We start from the raw sequence: 14,382 nt of genomic DNA, 5'->3' as shown, positions 1-14,382 counted from the left end.
TACAATCCTATAAATAATTGATGAATGAAAGTTCATGCCGGTCACCTTTAAATGCCTCTGTAGCACCTGGAGCGTGATTCTTGTCTGGATGGAATTTCAAAGCAAGTTTTCTATATGATCTTTTGAGTTCATCCTCAGAGGCGTCCGCCTGGACCCCGAGGATTTCATAGAAGTCTTTACATTGTTTTATCCTGTGTAGAGAACACATGATTCTCGGTGTCAGGAATAACTATTCCTTCTAACCAAAACCAGTTTTACATGATTATCAGCCTCACCTCCTCACAGCATCTAGCTGATCTGCTGTGTAGGGTTTTGCTGTGTCTGAAGGCTTTTCCTCAGGTCTGGTATCCTCACTGTTGGTCTGTCGCTGGCGAGGCCCCGAGACCCCGCTGGAGTCTGAGTGGCTGCTTTGTCTAGGTGTGAATCCATTCTTTGCTATTAGCTCCAGCAGTACTAGAAGGGGTATAATAACAGTGTTGTGAACATTAGAATATATTCAGACAAGAATTCAACATACACTGGGATTCCCTGCATTAGTAGATAACATCGTAAGGACCCTCACATCAGCATAGGCTGTAACACAGGCCCCTCAATCACACAAAGTATTTGTTGGATGGATTATTAGATCACTACAACAGCTACATCAATACAATATTGTCAGAGTAGCAACTGTGGTGCCCTTCAGGAATCTCATATCAATATCTAGTCTTGCTGTATGCTCTATTTCTCTGCCTGTGGTCCTTTTTAATTTGGGTTTTTAATAGGAGAAAACTGTAATTAAAATTGGAAAGATGTGCCAATTCAACCCACTGGAATATCACACTATTTCAGACTGTTTAAAAATGCCAAAACTGACCTAAATATGAACATTTATTCATGCGACAGTATTTTAAGAATGACTACTGATGTTATAGCCAGGTCAATTCTGAGACAGAAAGCTCAGCTCGAATATAAGCTGAGAACTAAAAGTAATGGAGCCTTTAAACCCCCCCAGTGGTTTGTTTAAGTTACTATAATCCTATATATCATAATATTGATTATACTACATATTAATGTGACAGTATTGTAGGGATAATTGTTGATGCTTTCAGGAGATATTTAGACACTGAAATTTGTGAAACAGCTAAACTAGTACACTAACTGTTATTTCATGGTTCATAACCAACATCTCATATCCAATACTCTCATACAGCTACACTTCATATATTACAATAGTGATAATACACTAACTGTACATCTTAACTGCACATGGGATACACAAATGAAATTGTACTTATAGCTTATATATATATATATATATATCTATAACTAAGAAATGACAATAGCTGTAGGAATTGTGGATGTCAGAGATCATAATGTTTTGGGGGAAAAAGCCTTTAGAGAGCAACTGTCTGTGCACCTTTAGTCATTAGTCTTTCACACCAAGGACCAGGTCAAAAACTCATATGGGGTTATCTTTGATTCTGACCTCAATTTTGAAGCCCACCAAAGTGTCATTTTATCTTCTCGGAGACATTGCTAAGGTTAGACCATTTCTCTCTCAGGCTTACAAAGAAAAATGAATGCATGCTTCTATAACCTCAAAGCTTGATGGTGACTACTGCGCTCTCGTTTGATCTACCCAAAAACTGTAGACAACTTACAACCTCTTCAGAACGCAACAGAGTACTAACGGAGACCAGGCAGAGAACATAACACCTATTTTTTTTTTTTTATAACACCTATAGTCGTTGCATTTGTTGCCTATCAGTTTTAGAATTGACTTTAAGACAATGTTACTGATTATTAAATGACCTGGGACCAGCCTGTCTCTCTCTATAGATATGTCCCTCAGATCCTCTGCAGCTGGCCTCAAGTGTTTCAACAAAAACACGCAACTGTGGCCCCGGCCTCTGGAACAGTCTCATCTATTTTTAACTTTTCTTTGCTTTATTGTTGTAGCCTAATTTTCTTTCTTTCAAGTCAAAATTAAATGTACTGTTGTCTATTTATGTTTTAACTTTTTTGTCTGTGCGGTTTTAATCTTACTCTGTGAAGCACGTTGAGCTGCATGTTTCTATGAAAGGTGCAACATAAATAAAGTTGAGTACCGTGACTCCAGTTGTTTGTGGATAACAGACATTTATCCAGGATGCACTTAGCTGACTGCAGCAATCTGACAGGACTGTATGGATGAGTGCATACCTCATATATACTGCCAATGGTGCATATTAAGTGTGTACATGCATTCTCCAGGTATGCAGGTGTGGCACGAGAATCAATTGCTGCTACTATTTGTGTTATCTGTTGTTGTGGATTCTTACTGTTTTTTCTCTTGTACATAGTGTTTATATTATATTATATTATTTTATTTGTTTTTTCTCTATCCACTTTGTTGCTGCAACATTGGAATTTCCCCATTGTGGGACAAATAAAGGAATATCTTACCTTAATAAACTGAATAATAAAACATGATTATCTGAGATGTTGGTAATCTAGGGGTCATTTTGCCTCCTCCTCTTCCCCCTACAGTTAACAGACTTTCTAGGCTTCGCTTTGCAATGTCAAAACAACTAATACGTGTTACCACCGACACCCTTTAAACATCTGCTTCATGTTAAGCAACGGCAGGAGCAGTTGAATTTCTCTTTTAATGACAACATTTATGACATTCAGGAGCTGCTATGATGGGACAAAGCTAATGCTACCAAAGGCCCCGGCTGCATGCGCCGCAGAGCTCATCCGGGATGCAGGTGATGCTGCCGGTGATGATGCTGCGTACCTCCCCAGCTGAAGCGCCCCTTTTGCTCCGGCTCGGCCATTTTAACTCACCCTTCGCCTTATCGGTCGGGAAGAGCCTCTGCGCCTTCTCCAGGAACCGCTGCGCCTTCTCCGGCTGGTTGCCGCTCAACGCCGCGGTCGCAATGTCAACGCAGCGCTCCGCCTCGTCCCTGTTTACTTCCATCGCGGCGGGCCTTAACTCGCACGAACAGGTGTAAATAAAAGGGCGCCTGCCGATGACGTCATGCGGATGCTGCATAAATAATATGTCACTTTATTGTTGGGGGGGTCGGGGGGGGTGCAGGGGGGTCAGTTTTTGACAGCGTGTGACCGTCCGTGTGCTCGCAGGTGTCTGGAGACTTGGTGTTTTTGAGAAGTAGGTTAGCTCCGGTTTGCGCGATGTGAACGGGGTCGTCGGCTCTCGTGTGTGCTGCCTCATTTGTCCACTAGATGGAGCCAAAGCGTGTTTTTATTTTAGTTTATTTTATTTATTATGTTCTGTTAACAAAAGTAGGCCATGGAGGTGAATACTCATGGATGTGTGACATTAAACCCTCTCTCTAATTTGGGTCTCAGCTCAACATCGCCTCGGTATTCTCACGTCGCTGCAAGATTAATAATCTTTTTATTATTCTTTTTAATTTTTTTGTTACATGATTTTGGACTGGGATTCGTTACATGAATGATAAATCACTGTGTAACATGTTTATTCCTACTGAGCAGCGAGTCTATAGAAAGAGTTCAGTTGTTCTCTGGCATTTTCTAAACATGACACTCCTAAAATATTCACTTTATGGCGCTTAACAGTGCGTAAAAGCGAAACTCTAGGCTCCAATATTACTTGAATATTAATATTATTTTATACTATCTTATTTATTGTATTTTATTCTTTCTATTTTGGCTGATCATGACGTCAGATAACTTATATATATATATTATATATATATTTCCACCCAGTGTCGGTGGGCGGGGGTCCTCCGACACTGGGTTTCTTTTTCTTTTTTTTAAGTGTACAGTAACTTGTTTTGTTCCTGTTTCATGGTTGAATTTAACACTTCAGTCACCACGTGTGAATGGGTGGGTGGGGGAAGAAGAAGAAGAAGAAGAAGGAGAAGAAGGGGGAAAAAAATTAATTCAATACATGTCTAGACAGCTGTATCTCTGCTCTCCAGGGGAGGTAAATATATGCTACATCTGGCAGGAGAATGAATAAAAGGTGAACAGCAGATAAACATACAGCCAATCAGAGCGCGGGGTTGATGCGACATCCGAGCGCTGATTGGTCCGTGGCTCCTCCAGCTCCAGCTCTTATTGATTCGCTCGCTGCGGAGCTGACTCTCACTCTCCCTTTCTGGGTTACTGTAGTTCTGTGTCGAGCTTCTTCTCCGTTTTTTTTTTTAAACACCGCCCCCCCTCCTCCTCCACACCGGACTCGCGTTTTTCCACCGGTCTTTGGGTGAGTTTGGTTTTCATCTTCAGCGTATATTTTGTTTCTAGTCAGTGCAACATCAGCGTTATGCAACGCAGCAAATGTCGTGTGTCAGCTAGAAGTCAAGCATCATCATTACATGACCATCCTCTTCCTCACTAGCGCCGACCAGCAGCGCCACAGCGAGCCTCAAAACTAGCTTTCACAGGAGTAATTAACATTCACCGTGCGAACTGCTCTGTTTCCTTGTTGTTGTTGTTGTTGTTTGGGCCTCCTCCTTGACGTTAGGTATCGCCACAAAACATTAAAAAAAACCACGTTTTGTCTATTTTTTTTGGGGGGCGGGGTGTTTTTTTGCCCGCCAGAGTATCACCAAACCGCGGCCACGATGACAGAGGCGGAGGCGTTGGAGAAGAAGCAGCACAAGCACAGCAACGGGAATGCTCTACCGGAGGCCACCAGAGAAGACGTGTTTGATCACACATACAAAGAGAAAGAGGGCCCCAAACCTGCCACGATCATCGTATGGAAAAATGTCTTATTGATGACTCTATTGCATTTAGCTGCCCTGTACGCCATGTTCCTCGTCCCCTCCGCATCTATTTTGACCTTGCTTTGGTGTAAGTACAACAAATAATAATCATACCTACTACAAAATGTATGCACAGGAGGATTGTAACGTTTTTATTCTACTGTTAATACAATCTGTACATGTCACAGCTGTCAGCATGCAGGCCCACTAATGTATAGATGTTTGCATGAGCCTCCCAGTATCCTGGATGTTGTGGGATTATAGATCAGGATTGAAGGATTTGGGATTTAATGTCACATAATAATAAAATAACTCATTAACAACAGAGGTAAACATTTTTTTTTTACATTAAGTAACAGTGGCAGTAAATCAGGAGTGCAGACAATATTAAAACCATAGATGTTGCACTTCTGAATAGATTTGAGTTCTTCCAGTCTTACATGCAATCATCAAATAGTTTTATCCACCCAGTCATCAGGTGATATGATGCAATTACATTAGCCAGAGACTCTCACGGTTCCATATAACAAGACTAGTATAAACCAATTCAGTCACTTTTAATTCTTTTCAGCAGGAGATATTATATGGTGGAGCAAATTCACAAATAATCTACCAAACTGGTAAACAAATGCTATTGTAAATGAATAATTTCTGCTTTTTGAAAAACAATTTTACTTCAGTTACATATATATATATATATTTATACTATATATATATATATATATATATATATAATATAGCATAGATGGGTTTATGGTGTGTCACCTGTTGCAGGATAAGCTTTCAAGCTCTAATACTGACAGTACAAACATACAGAAAATCTGATGCTTAGACATTACAATGTGCAGTATTAGTGCAATAAAGTGCTTGTGACAGGATGAGACGAGTACAAGGTGGTCAAACTAATTTGTCGATGCATTTCTCCCCACAGCCACACTTTGTTTTTTGATAAGTGCTTTAGGAATTACTGCAGGAGCTCATCGCCTGTGGAGTCACAGATCCTACAAGGCCTCAGTACCTCTCAGGATCTTTCTTGGCTTTGCTAACTCCATGGCATTTCAGGTACCTAAAAATGACAGACACTTAACGCTGTGATAATAGCAGTTTTCATTACTGTGTAAGTACCGGGTTGTGTCTACAGTGTATGTAATCTCTGTCTTTACCTGAACCCACAGAATGATATCTTTGAATGGGCTCGAGACCACAGGGTCCACCACAAATATTCAGAGACAGATGCTGACCCCCACAACGCCGTGCGGGGCTTCTTTTTCGCTCACATCGGGTGGCTGCTGGTGCGCAAACACCCTGACGTCATTGAGAAAGGGCGCAAGCTTGAGCTCAATGACCTGCTGGCTGACAAAGTTGTAATGTTTCAGAGGAAGTAAGTGGCTTCAGTCAAAGGTTGATTTTACACTTCATCTGACAGTTAAATATCAGCCTGGAAGGATTTATTCTGAAAAAAAAAGTGCACTTTACTCCTTTTTAGCAGGTAGTGTGCACAGTAAATAAACACAATTGCATTTCATAACTTTATTTCTGATTATATATCGAATACAAATAAAGAGCAAAGAAAGAAAGAAATAAACTCATCCACCCACTATGATTTACCCAGCAGTGCTGCAGAGTTTGCTAGAGTGCAGGCTCCATTAGTCATTCTGGTTGAACAAGTTGCCAAATACCAACATCTTATTCATGCATGTTCAGATTTACTCAAGGTTGGCTTCTGTAAAAAAACAAAAAACTGTGTCATCCGGAGGGAAGTGAGAGTGAACCATCCCATGTTTGACAAGCAGAGCATTAGTGTGTTTAATGTTTATGTTGTGCTAAACAAACACCTCCATTCTCTCTGCTCTTCGCCCACTCTTGTCTCCTCTAAAAGGTATTACAAGCCGTCTGTGCTGCTCATGTGCTTCTTCGTCCCCATGTTCGTGCCTTGGTACATGTGGGGAGAGTCTCTGTGGGTGGCGTACTTCATCCCGGCAGTGCTGAGGTACACCATGGTCCTGAACGCCACCTGGCTGGTCAACAGCGCGGCTCACATGTGGGGAAACAGGCCCTATGACAAGAACATCAACCCCAGGGAGAACAAGTTTGTCGCGTTCAGCGCTATAGGTATGAAAAACGCATGCACGCGACAAAAGAAAAGATAGACTCAAATTCCTGAACAAAGATAAGGTTGGAGAGACTAAGACTCATGACTGATAATAATGATAACACAACCTTAATGATAACACAACCTTACCTTAGAATGAGCCCGGGAACAGACAAACCACACACTGGCCGTTCACAGTTTTTCTCCTTGTCGCTTGGAAGGGTGAAGCGAGGGAATTACAATGTGCAACTACACCACTAGATGCCACTAGATCCTACACACTGGTCCTTGAACTTTCCATCAAATGTCAATGGCATGTCAAGTAGAACAACAACACAACACAACCTCTAACTATAAAGATCACTGCTGATTACAGATGTGGTTACTTTTATTGATGTGATGTGAACCCTTAATGGGTTTAAATATCTAGTAAACGTCATCTAGCTTTGCAGAGTCTGACCACGTCCTGTTAATTGTTTCTTGTTTTCTCTCTGATTTGTTGACGACTGCTTCTTGTTCCTTACAGGCGAGGGATTTCACAATTATCACCACTCTTTCCCCTATGACTATGCCACCAGCGAGTTTGGCTGCAAGTTGAACCTTACCACTTGTTTCATCGACTTCATGTGCTTCTTGGGCCTGGCGAAGGACCGCAAGCGAGTGTCCAGCGAGCTGATCACGGCCCGAATACAGCGCACCGGAGACGGGAGCCACCGGAGTGGCTAAGATTGTTGAATTGTGGTCAGCTTCAAGGCAGGAAAACCGAAAGGAAGAAGCTTCACAGTTCTTTGACAGCTATACATTTCTCATCCTCTGAGGATAAAAGTCAGCTTAATGAGGGCCTTGACCACATTTTGCTTGTTTTTTGTGGTTTTTGTAGCTGTAACTTAACAAAATTGTTCAAGATGGATAACAAACACATTTAGCTAAGGTCTTGGCCTCGATTTATATTGTTCATTCAGGCCAAGATCTTGCAAAGATGTTTTAGATTTGAAGTAGATGCATTTTAAAAGTCAACTTCATTCTCCGCTGTTTTGCCACTTTGGTGTGCATTCTTCATGCAAAGTCATGTAGCCGATCATTTTTATGTAAGTATTACTCAATTATTAATCAAAATAGACAAGAAGTGGAGCACTGAAATACAGAGTAACATTTCAACGGTTAAGGTGACTGTTATTGCAGTTTACAGGAGGTTTTTACATTTCTGATATAAATTCACATTTTGAGCGCTCTTAAAGATCTGGGGGGGAAAAAAGGGATGAGAGTTTTTGTTTGTTTTGTTAAAGAGTTGCTGGCTTTAATGAAATATGGCACATGACGGAAGAGTGAGGGAACCCAGACCATCTTATAACCCGACTATACTGACAACCGGTAATGCCAAAACTGTATGGAAGCTGAGTCATGCAGTGTGTAGTGCAGTGTGTAACTTGGTTTTCTTCTAACCAAACCAAATGTGTAGAACATGTCAAACATGACAATATAAGGGACACATTTATCATTAAACTAAAACTGCCGTTCAATATTAACAGTCAATTATAAATGTCATTTGAACTTAGAGCCATGTTTAATTGACTTTTTTTGTGTTTTTAATGAATATATTATAGTGCCAAGAGCGTGCCAACAGTCGACATATTTATAACCATCTCAGTGGTCCACTAGAGCACACTAAGTCGATATTGCTTCTTCACTCAGCATCATTTGTGGAAGTTTTTTAACATTGTGGCATCAGTGGCTTCGCTTCCTCTTGAGACTTTTATCCAACCTGTCCTTTTTGTCCTGAAACATCTGCAGCAGAGATCTCATTGGTTGCTGTAGCAGCCAGTCACGTGACAGTTCTGGTGTTACAAAACAACATGCCACCCATGCATGATGATATACTGTAGTAGGTGTTGTGGTGAGGTGTTTCGTCGGTGACTCTTAATGGCAGAGCTGTGTCTATTTTTGTAATGTACTGTGCAGCTGCATCGCTTTTGGATCATCAGAACTGTTGCCATGGTGATTTCTGAGACGCGGTCTGGTTTCCCTTCGATGTCCTACAAAAGCTGATTGTCATTGCAAAAGATTTCGATGTTTATGTCAATCTTAAAATTCTGGTGTGAGGAATGCTTATATTATCTTATTTATGTATTTATTTTATTCTTTTCCTTATTGACAAAAAAAAAAAAAAGATTGCTCTAACCTGAACCGGTTTTTTTGCATTCCAAGATTTGGCAGACAGTCTCGTTAAAAAAAAAGATTTATATCAAATTGGAGCAACTGTTTGTTTTTTTTTTCCCCCAAGAGTCAGGATACAACCTAATGCCTTATGACTTGCATCCATTCCTGGTCTTCTTCACGTCCTGTCTAGTTAAGACAAAAAAGGTTAAACTACCACAAAACAAATCTGACAGAGGTCCATGTTTACAGGCTGAAGCAACAGGTGGATAATCATTTTTATTCTGAAACCATACGAGCATTTAATTTAGGCAAACGGTAGCATGACAACATAAATGTACTGTAAAATGCAAATAGACGATAGAGGTTCATTTTCAAATAATCAGATACAAACCTTAACGCCTGGTGCAAACGCTCAATCGTGAAATTTAACTTGCAAAAATACGGGCCCCGACGGATGTGCCAACTTGTTCCAACCCATCACGGCATCTCGGTATGTATACTTTCAGACAAAGGTGCTGTCATGATGAATCTTGGAGCACGTAACCAAACCTCGACAATATATCACAAGACATGCAAACAACTCCTGCTGCCCAGAGCGCCAAAATCTACGTTTTCCTACTGATGAGAAGGATTAAAAGGTTGTCACTGATGGATGATAACGTCAAATCTCAACTGTATTCTATTCTGAAATAAAATTCACAATATTTTCAATACACGTAATTCAAAACCGTTGTCGCACTTTCTTTCATTTTTCTATATTGTGTCTTTGCTTTCTGTGGTCATAAATCTAACATATAAAACTAAACATGTATGCCAGATTGTTGTTTCCCCGTTGAGCTCCTTGTAAATATATCTAACAATATTTGAAATATTGTTTTTTAAATTGGATTCTGGTATAAATTTAAACACATTTCTCCCATCTGAAGTTCTTAGTTTAGGTCTCTATGTGAGCTGTCATGGCAGGTCTGTGAAACAGATGATCCAGCTGCTGCTGCAGGCCCAGCATAGTCTTAACAACAACAAACCACCTGAGGGAAGCATTTAATCTTGATTCTGCGAAGAATGAGGCCACAGGCTGTCAGGATATCTGGTGTTTTAAGTGATGAACGGGGCTGGATTCAGGCTTCGTCATTGCACAGTTTTAGGGAAGTAATCCTTCTGTCTGAATTTCACTTCAGGTACATTGTTGGTGTCTCATGTAAAGTAGATTTTTGATGCAAGATGGAGGCATTTTGGGGGGTTTTGGAGTGTGGACATCCCCATGGGATCTTGGAAACTGATGGAAAGACGTTTAATAAACCAAACAATTCATGAATTAGCCAAGAAAACAATGGCTAGATGCACCCCTGATTCATAAAATCAGCTCATATTTTGCATAGAAAATGTTTTGCCCATTATTTGACACATCATAGTCTTCAAATAAATGCAGTGGAATAAAAAGATTCTTTTCTTAAATATAGTGGAGTATAAGTATAAAGCAGCATAAAATGAAAGTAGAAGTACCTTGAAATTGTACTGAAGTAAGGTACTTTCCACCACTGCTAAACTTTCACCCCACACACAACTTAATAATACATGAGTCACAATGAAATATTGTACATTTAACATGATATTTATCTGACAATTATATTTACTTAGCAAAATCTTGCTGATAAAGTTACTAAGTACTTTTATAAACACATAACCTTTACTTGTAATAGAGTATTTTTACATTGAATACCTAAATACTTCTCCCACAGCTGTTTTTTGTGTGCGGATGCAAATGATCTGCAGTTTTCTGGTAATACCCTAACTGGGCTAGTCTGTCTGTTTTCAGTTCCCTGTGTAGGTTTTGTCTCCTGCACTCTAAAAAACACTGGGTTAAAAATTGATACAGTGTGGGGGCCAAAATTGCACCAACACAATGCTGGGTTAATTTTACCAGGTAGCAACGAGGAGAAAACCTCCCGACAGAAGGGTTGTTCTGATTCAGTAACCCAAAAAAACATGACCCAGTCCCAATGGGGTGTTTTGACCCAGTGTTTTTTAGTGTGCGCAGTGAAGAACTCCACACATCCCAGTCTGCTGCTGACATAAGCATGCAAGTCCAATATATCCCAACTATGTAATACTGCAGCTATTGGCTCTTGCCTGCAGATGAAGAAAGCTCTCTGAACATGTGTTAAATGGTTTACACAGGGCAGAGAGGAATGTAGGACCAGTGTGCTGACCGGAGACCAGTTTATATTACATCAGCATTTGCTATGTAATGCAGACTGTTTGTATTGTGTCTTAAAACGTACAGAGGGGATCTTTAAAGTACCAGAAGTGCACACATTATACAGAATTGTCCATTGCATGTTATTGGATTCTAATTATTGATGCATTAATGTGTAAGATTAACTTAAATGTTAATTTGAACTACTTTATATGCTGCCCTATGCTATTTGTGGATTATGTTTTGTATTAATAATATGAATTTACAAAGCAAGAGCTGTCATATAAATGCAGTGGAGTACAAAAACAACCATATTCTCCCCATTTAAATGCATTGGAGTAAAGTAAAGCTGCACTAGACATACTGAAGTACATGAGTACTTACTGCTGTCCACCTCCCCTCACTGTGTCTTTGATGGGATCACAGCTCTATAAACTACCACACAGTTAATGAGAGTACAGCATGACTCAGGACGCTACTATGGTGTGATGTGTTGTGAAGTTGCATTATATTAACATCACCCCAGACTGTCATGACCGAGGTTACTGCAGTTCAAAAAAGCCCCAAAACATACGCGCCACACAGCTCACAGCGTCTGACTCTCACCGGCCAATCAGCGGCGAGGTCCTGACTTATGATCCTCCTAGACCAATGGCGGAAGGGCGGGTGACCCACCTGTGCCAGCTTGCAAACTGCCAGTTCCCAGCCTCGGGATTTGGCAGTGAATGAATGAAACGCCCCTCGAAGAGCACAGCGTGTGAGGAAAATAAACGTCGTAAAAGGGCATTCGCCCATTTTTGGTGCGTTCAAGTGCTTTTGGAGATTTTGGGGAGATAGAGCTGCGCCTAACTCGAGCTTCCCCTGTGGGTGTCGATGGGGAAAGCTCTCTGAGATGTGCAGGTAGTAGCTCATTGTGTTGCAGCTGCACGGCGCCACTGCAGAGATCGAGCAAATGCAAGATGATGTCTAGAGAGCCACCTACTGTTCAAAATGGAAACTGGACGCAGAGTAACATTTTAGAGTTTTATATTTTTGTGTTATAGTTTTGGATGCATTCATGTGTAGCAGCGGTTTAATGCAAGAGATGAGATTTTTTTTTTTTTACTTCTTTTTATACTTTTGTGTAATGCTTCAAATATTTGTGCATCGTGTGTTTTCTATGTTAAATCTCATGTAATAGCTGTCAAATAAAGAACATAGGCTGCTCTATATAGTCTTACACTTATCAATATGCCTTTAATAGTGCCTGGAGTACATGAAGCAATGTGGTGGAATATTGGTTTGAAAAAAGCATTTCGATCAGGAGGGACTTCATTTTGAATGAACGAATATTTGAACAGACGTGCACAATAAAGATAGTAACACTGGTGGTTGTGGTGGGATGAGGAGGATGAGCTGGATATGATGAACTGGAGGATGAATGGGTGGAGGAGGGTCGCAATAATGTCACACTGACACGACAGCTGACAACAGCAGAGGGGAGAACAAATATAAAGTTTAACAGCAACGACAGGATTGGCTGGAGGAGATCGAAGTCTGATTGGTGAAAGAGTAAACGCCCATAGTCAGCTGACCAATCCCCTGATTACTGCTCAGTAGGTGTGATTGAGTGAAAGTGAATGAATGAGTCATAAGTGTAGTATTGCTGATTGAACATGAAGCCAGTACAAGTGTGCAACCTTACATTTGTACTTTTTGTGCCTGCATGGGTTCAAGACATTGTAAAATGGTTTGCTTACTGGATTAGCTCTAAATATATTAAAGAAATGACCACATACAAAACTAAAAGAAAGAAAAAGTGAGTGAATGAGAAATGTGAAATTAAATGAATGTGAACTCATCATGTGAAAGGTACGAAAAAAACCTATTCCTAAATGTGAAATCCAGTTTCTAATAAAAGTTTTAAAAAGCTGCAACCAAGGGCTAATGAATAACTTACTAATGAATAATTTAGTAATGCTGGGTCATTATCTCCTCATTTTCTAATTAGCCAACTACTAATGATTAATTTAAGAAGACAGAACAAATGTCACTTTGTCATTTTGTAAAATAAGCTCCAGTTTTCTTCTTTTTAATAACTGATCTATAAAGCATTAACAAAAGCGTTTTTAACCATTAATAAAGCCTGTGGGTATCGCAGGCGATAAATTCACAAGAAATTAATCATTTAAAGAAATTAATCAAGTCTCAAACCTTTGAAGTGACATTTTATTTGAAAAAAGATACCGCAATGAGTAAAGTAAGCAACATGGATTGTATAAATATCTGTGCAACCAAAAAAAGAGCACACTGAGGCACTTTACTGCCTTCTGCTGCCATGATACACCAAACTATCCAGCTTTATGTCCAGCTACAAACCTCAGAATATCATATGTTTTAATTTGTCAGTTAATGTATGTTATCATTGTATGATCTAACCTAAAACCAATACCAATTTTTAAAAAGAAAGTTATTCAGAGTTACAAAAGGATAAGATGTAGCCTGTATGGAAAGATGAGTAAAAGCATCTTTAACGTGGAGGGTGCAGCACGGATGTCAATTCATTTACAGTTCAACATAAATTCATGTCATTTTTGTTCATGAGCTGCCATGTGAACTCAGCAGTGAGGGAAGGGGTTAACATGGGGGCACATGCACACTGATGCAAAAAAAAGATTCAGTCATTCACACAAGCCGTCATGAAATAACAGTGCTAATCGGGCTAAGTTAACACAAAATGGAGGAGGAAAAAAAAAAAAAAGCCGCTCTCAACTTGGGGCGGATGCCGCAAAAGAAGGGAAAGTTGTGTTGTTAGAAACCGACATTTTCCTCCCGAAATTAAGACGAAATCCAGCGTCTAGATTCTATTAAAAAAATATAGTCACCTTCGCCTTGAGAAAAGTTGTGCCCTGGCTGTGTGCTCTCTCTTTCCCCTCTCTCCCACTCGCTCGGTGACTTCCAGATGCTGCTGCTGCTGTTGCTGAGTGTTGCGCCCGTTGGTAAGTAACTGTCTCCACGGCTACAGTCACTATGGCGCGAGGGGGTCTCGAGGCAACTGTTGCTACCCTCGAACGCCTACGTCAGGGCCCTGACTATGCAAAAAGGGGAGGGGCCAAAGAGGAGCAGGAGTCCCGCCCATAATAAATAAACAGCTGTAATGCCCATGTGAGCCACTAGGAGGTGGTCTTAGCTAGAGGACGTGGTGGGGTGTGTATAATTCATATAATTCATATAAT

At 40.4% G+C, this 14,382-nt stretch overlaps 2 protein-coding genes across 2 annotated transcripts in view; one reads left to right on the top strand and one right to left on the bottom strand.

Moving 5' to 3' along the window:
* dnajb12b (DnaJ heat shock protein family (Hsp40) member B12b) overlaps window positions 1-3,014 on the bottom strand; it is a 6,082-nt gene extending 3,068 nt beyond the window's left edge. The window contains exons 1-3 of the mRNA XM_035670909.1: window positions 2,812-3,014; window positions 276-453; window positions 46-191 (exon numbers count right to left, since the gene is read on the bottom strand). Of these exons, the coding sequence (XP_035526802.1) occupies window positions 46-191; window positions 276-453; window positions 2,812-2,944 (457 nt within the window). The 5' untranslated portion in view covers window positions 2,945-3,014. The remainder of the gene's footprint in view (window positions 1-45; window positions 192-275; window positions 454-2,811) is intronic.
* A 1,040-nt stretch (window positions 3,015-4,054) lies between these two features.
* Window positions 4,055-9,690, top strand: scd (stearoyl-CoA desaturase (delta-9-desaturase)). Its single transcript, XM_035664227.1, has 6 exons — window positions 4,055-4,216; window positions 4,555-4,809; window positions 5,653-5,783; window positions 5,897-6,102; window positions 6,601-6,833; window positions 7,340-9,690. Exons 2-6 carry the CDS (start codon window positions 4,578-4,580, stop codon window positions 7,537-7,539), a joined length of 1,002 nt encoding a protein of 333 aa, XP_035520120.1. The 5' UTR covers window positions 4,055-4,216; window positions 4,555-4,577; the 3' UTR covers window positions 7,540-9,690.
* Window positions 9,691-14,382: the final 4,692 nt, after the last annotated feature.

The sequence above is a fragment of the Morone saxatilis genome, unplaced genomic scaffold (genome assembly GCF_004916995.1).
Source record: "Morone saxatilis isolate NCDOM2014 unplaced genomic scaffold, NCSU_SB_2.0 Contig1, whole genome shotgun sequence".
NCBI classification, from domain to species: Eukaryota; Metazoa; Chordata; class Actinopteri; family Moronidae; genus Morone; species Morone saxatilis.
Note: the sequence above shows the minus strand (reverse complement) of the source record. Positions and strands in the feature narration are given on the sequence as shown.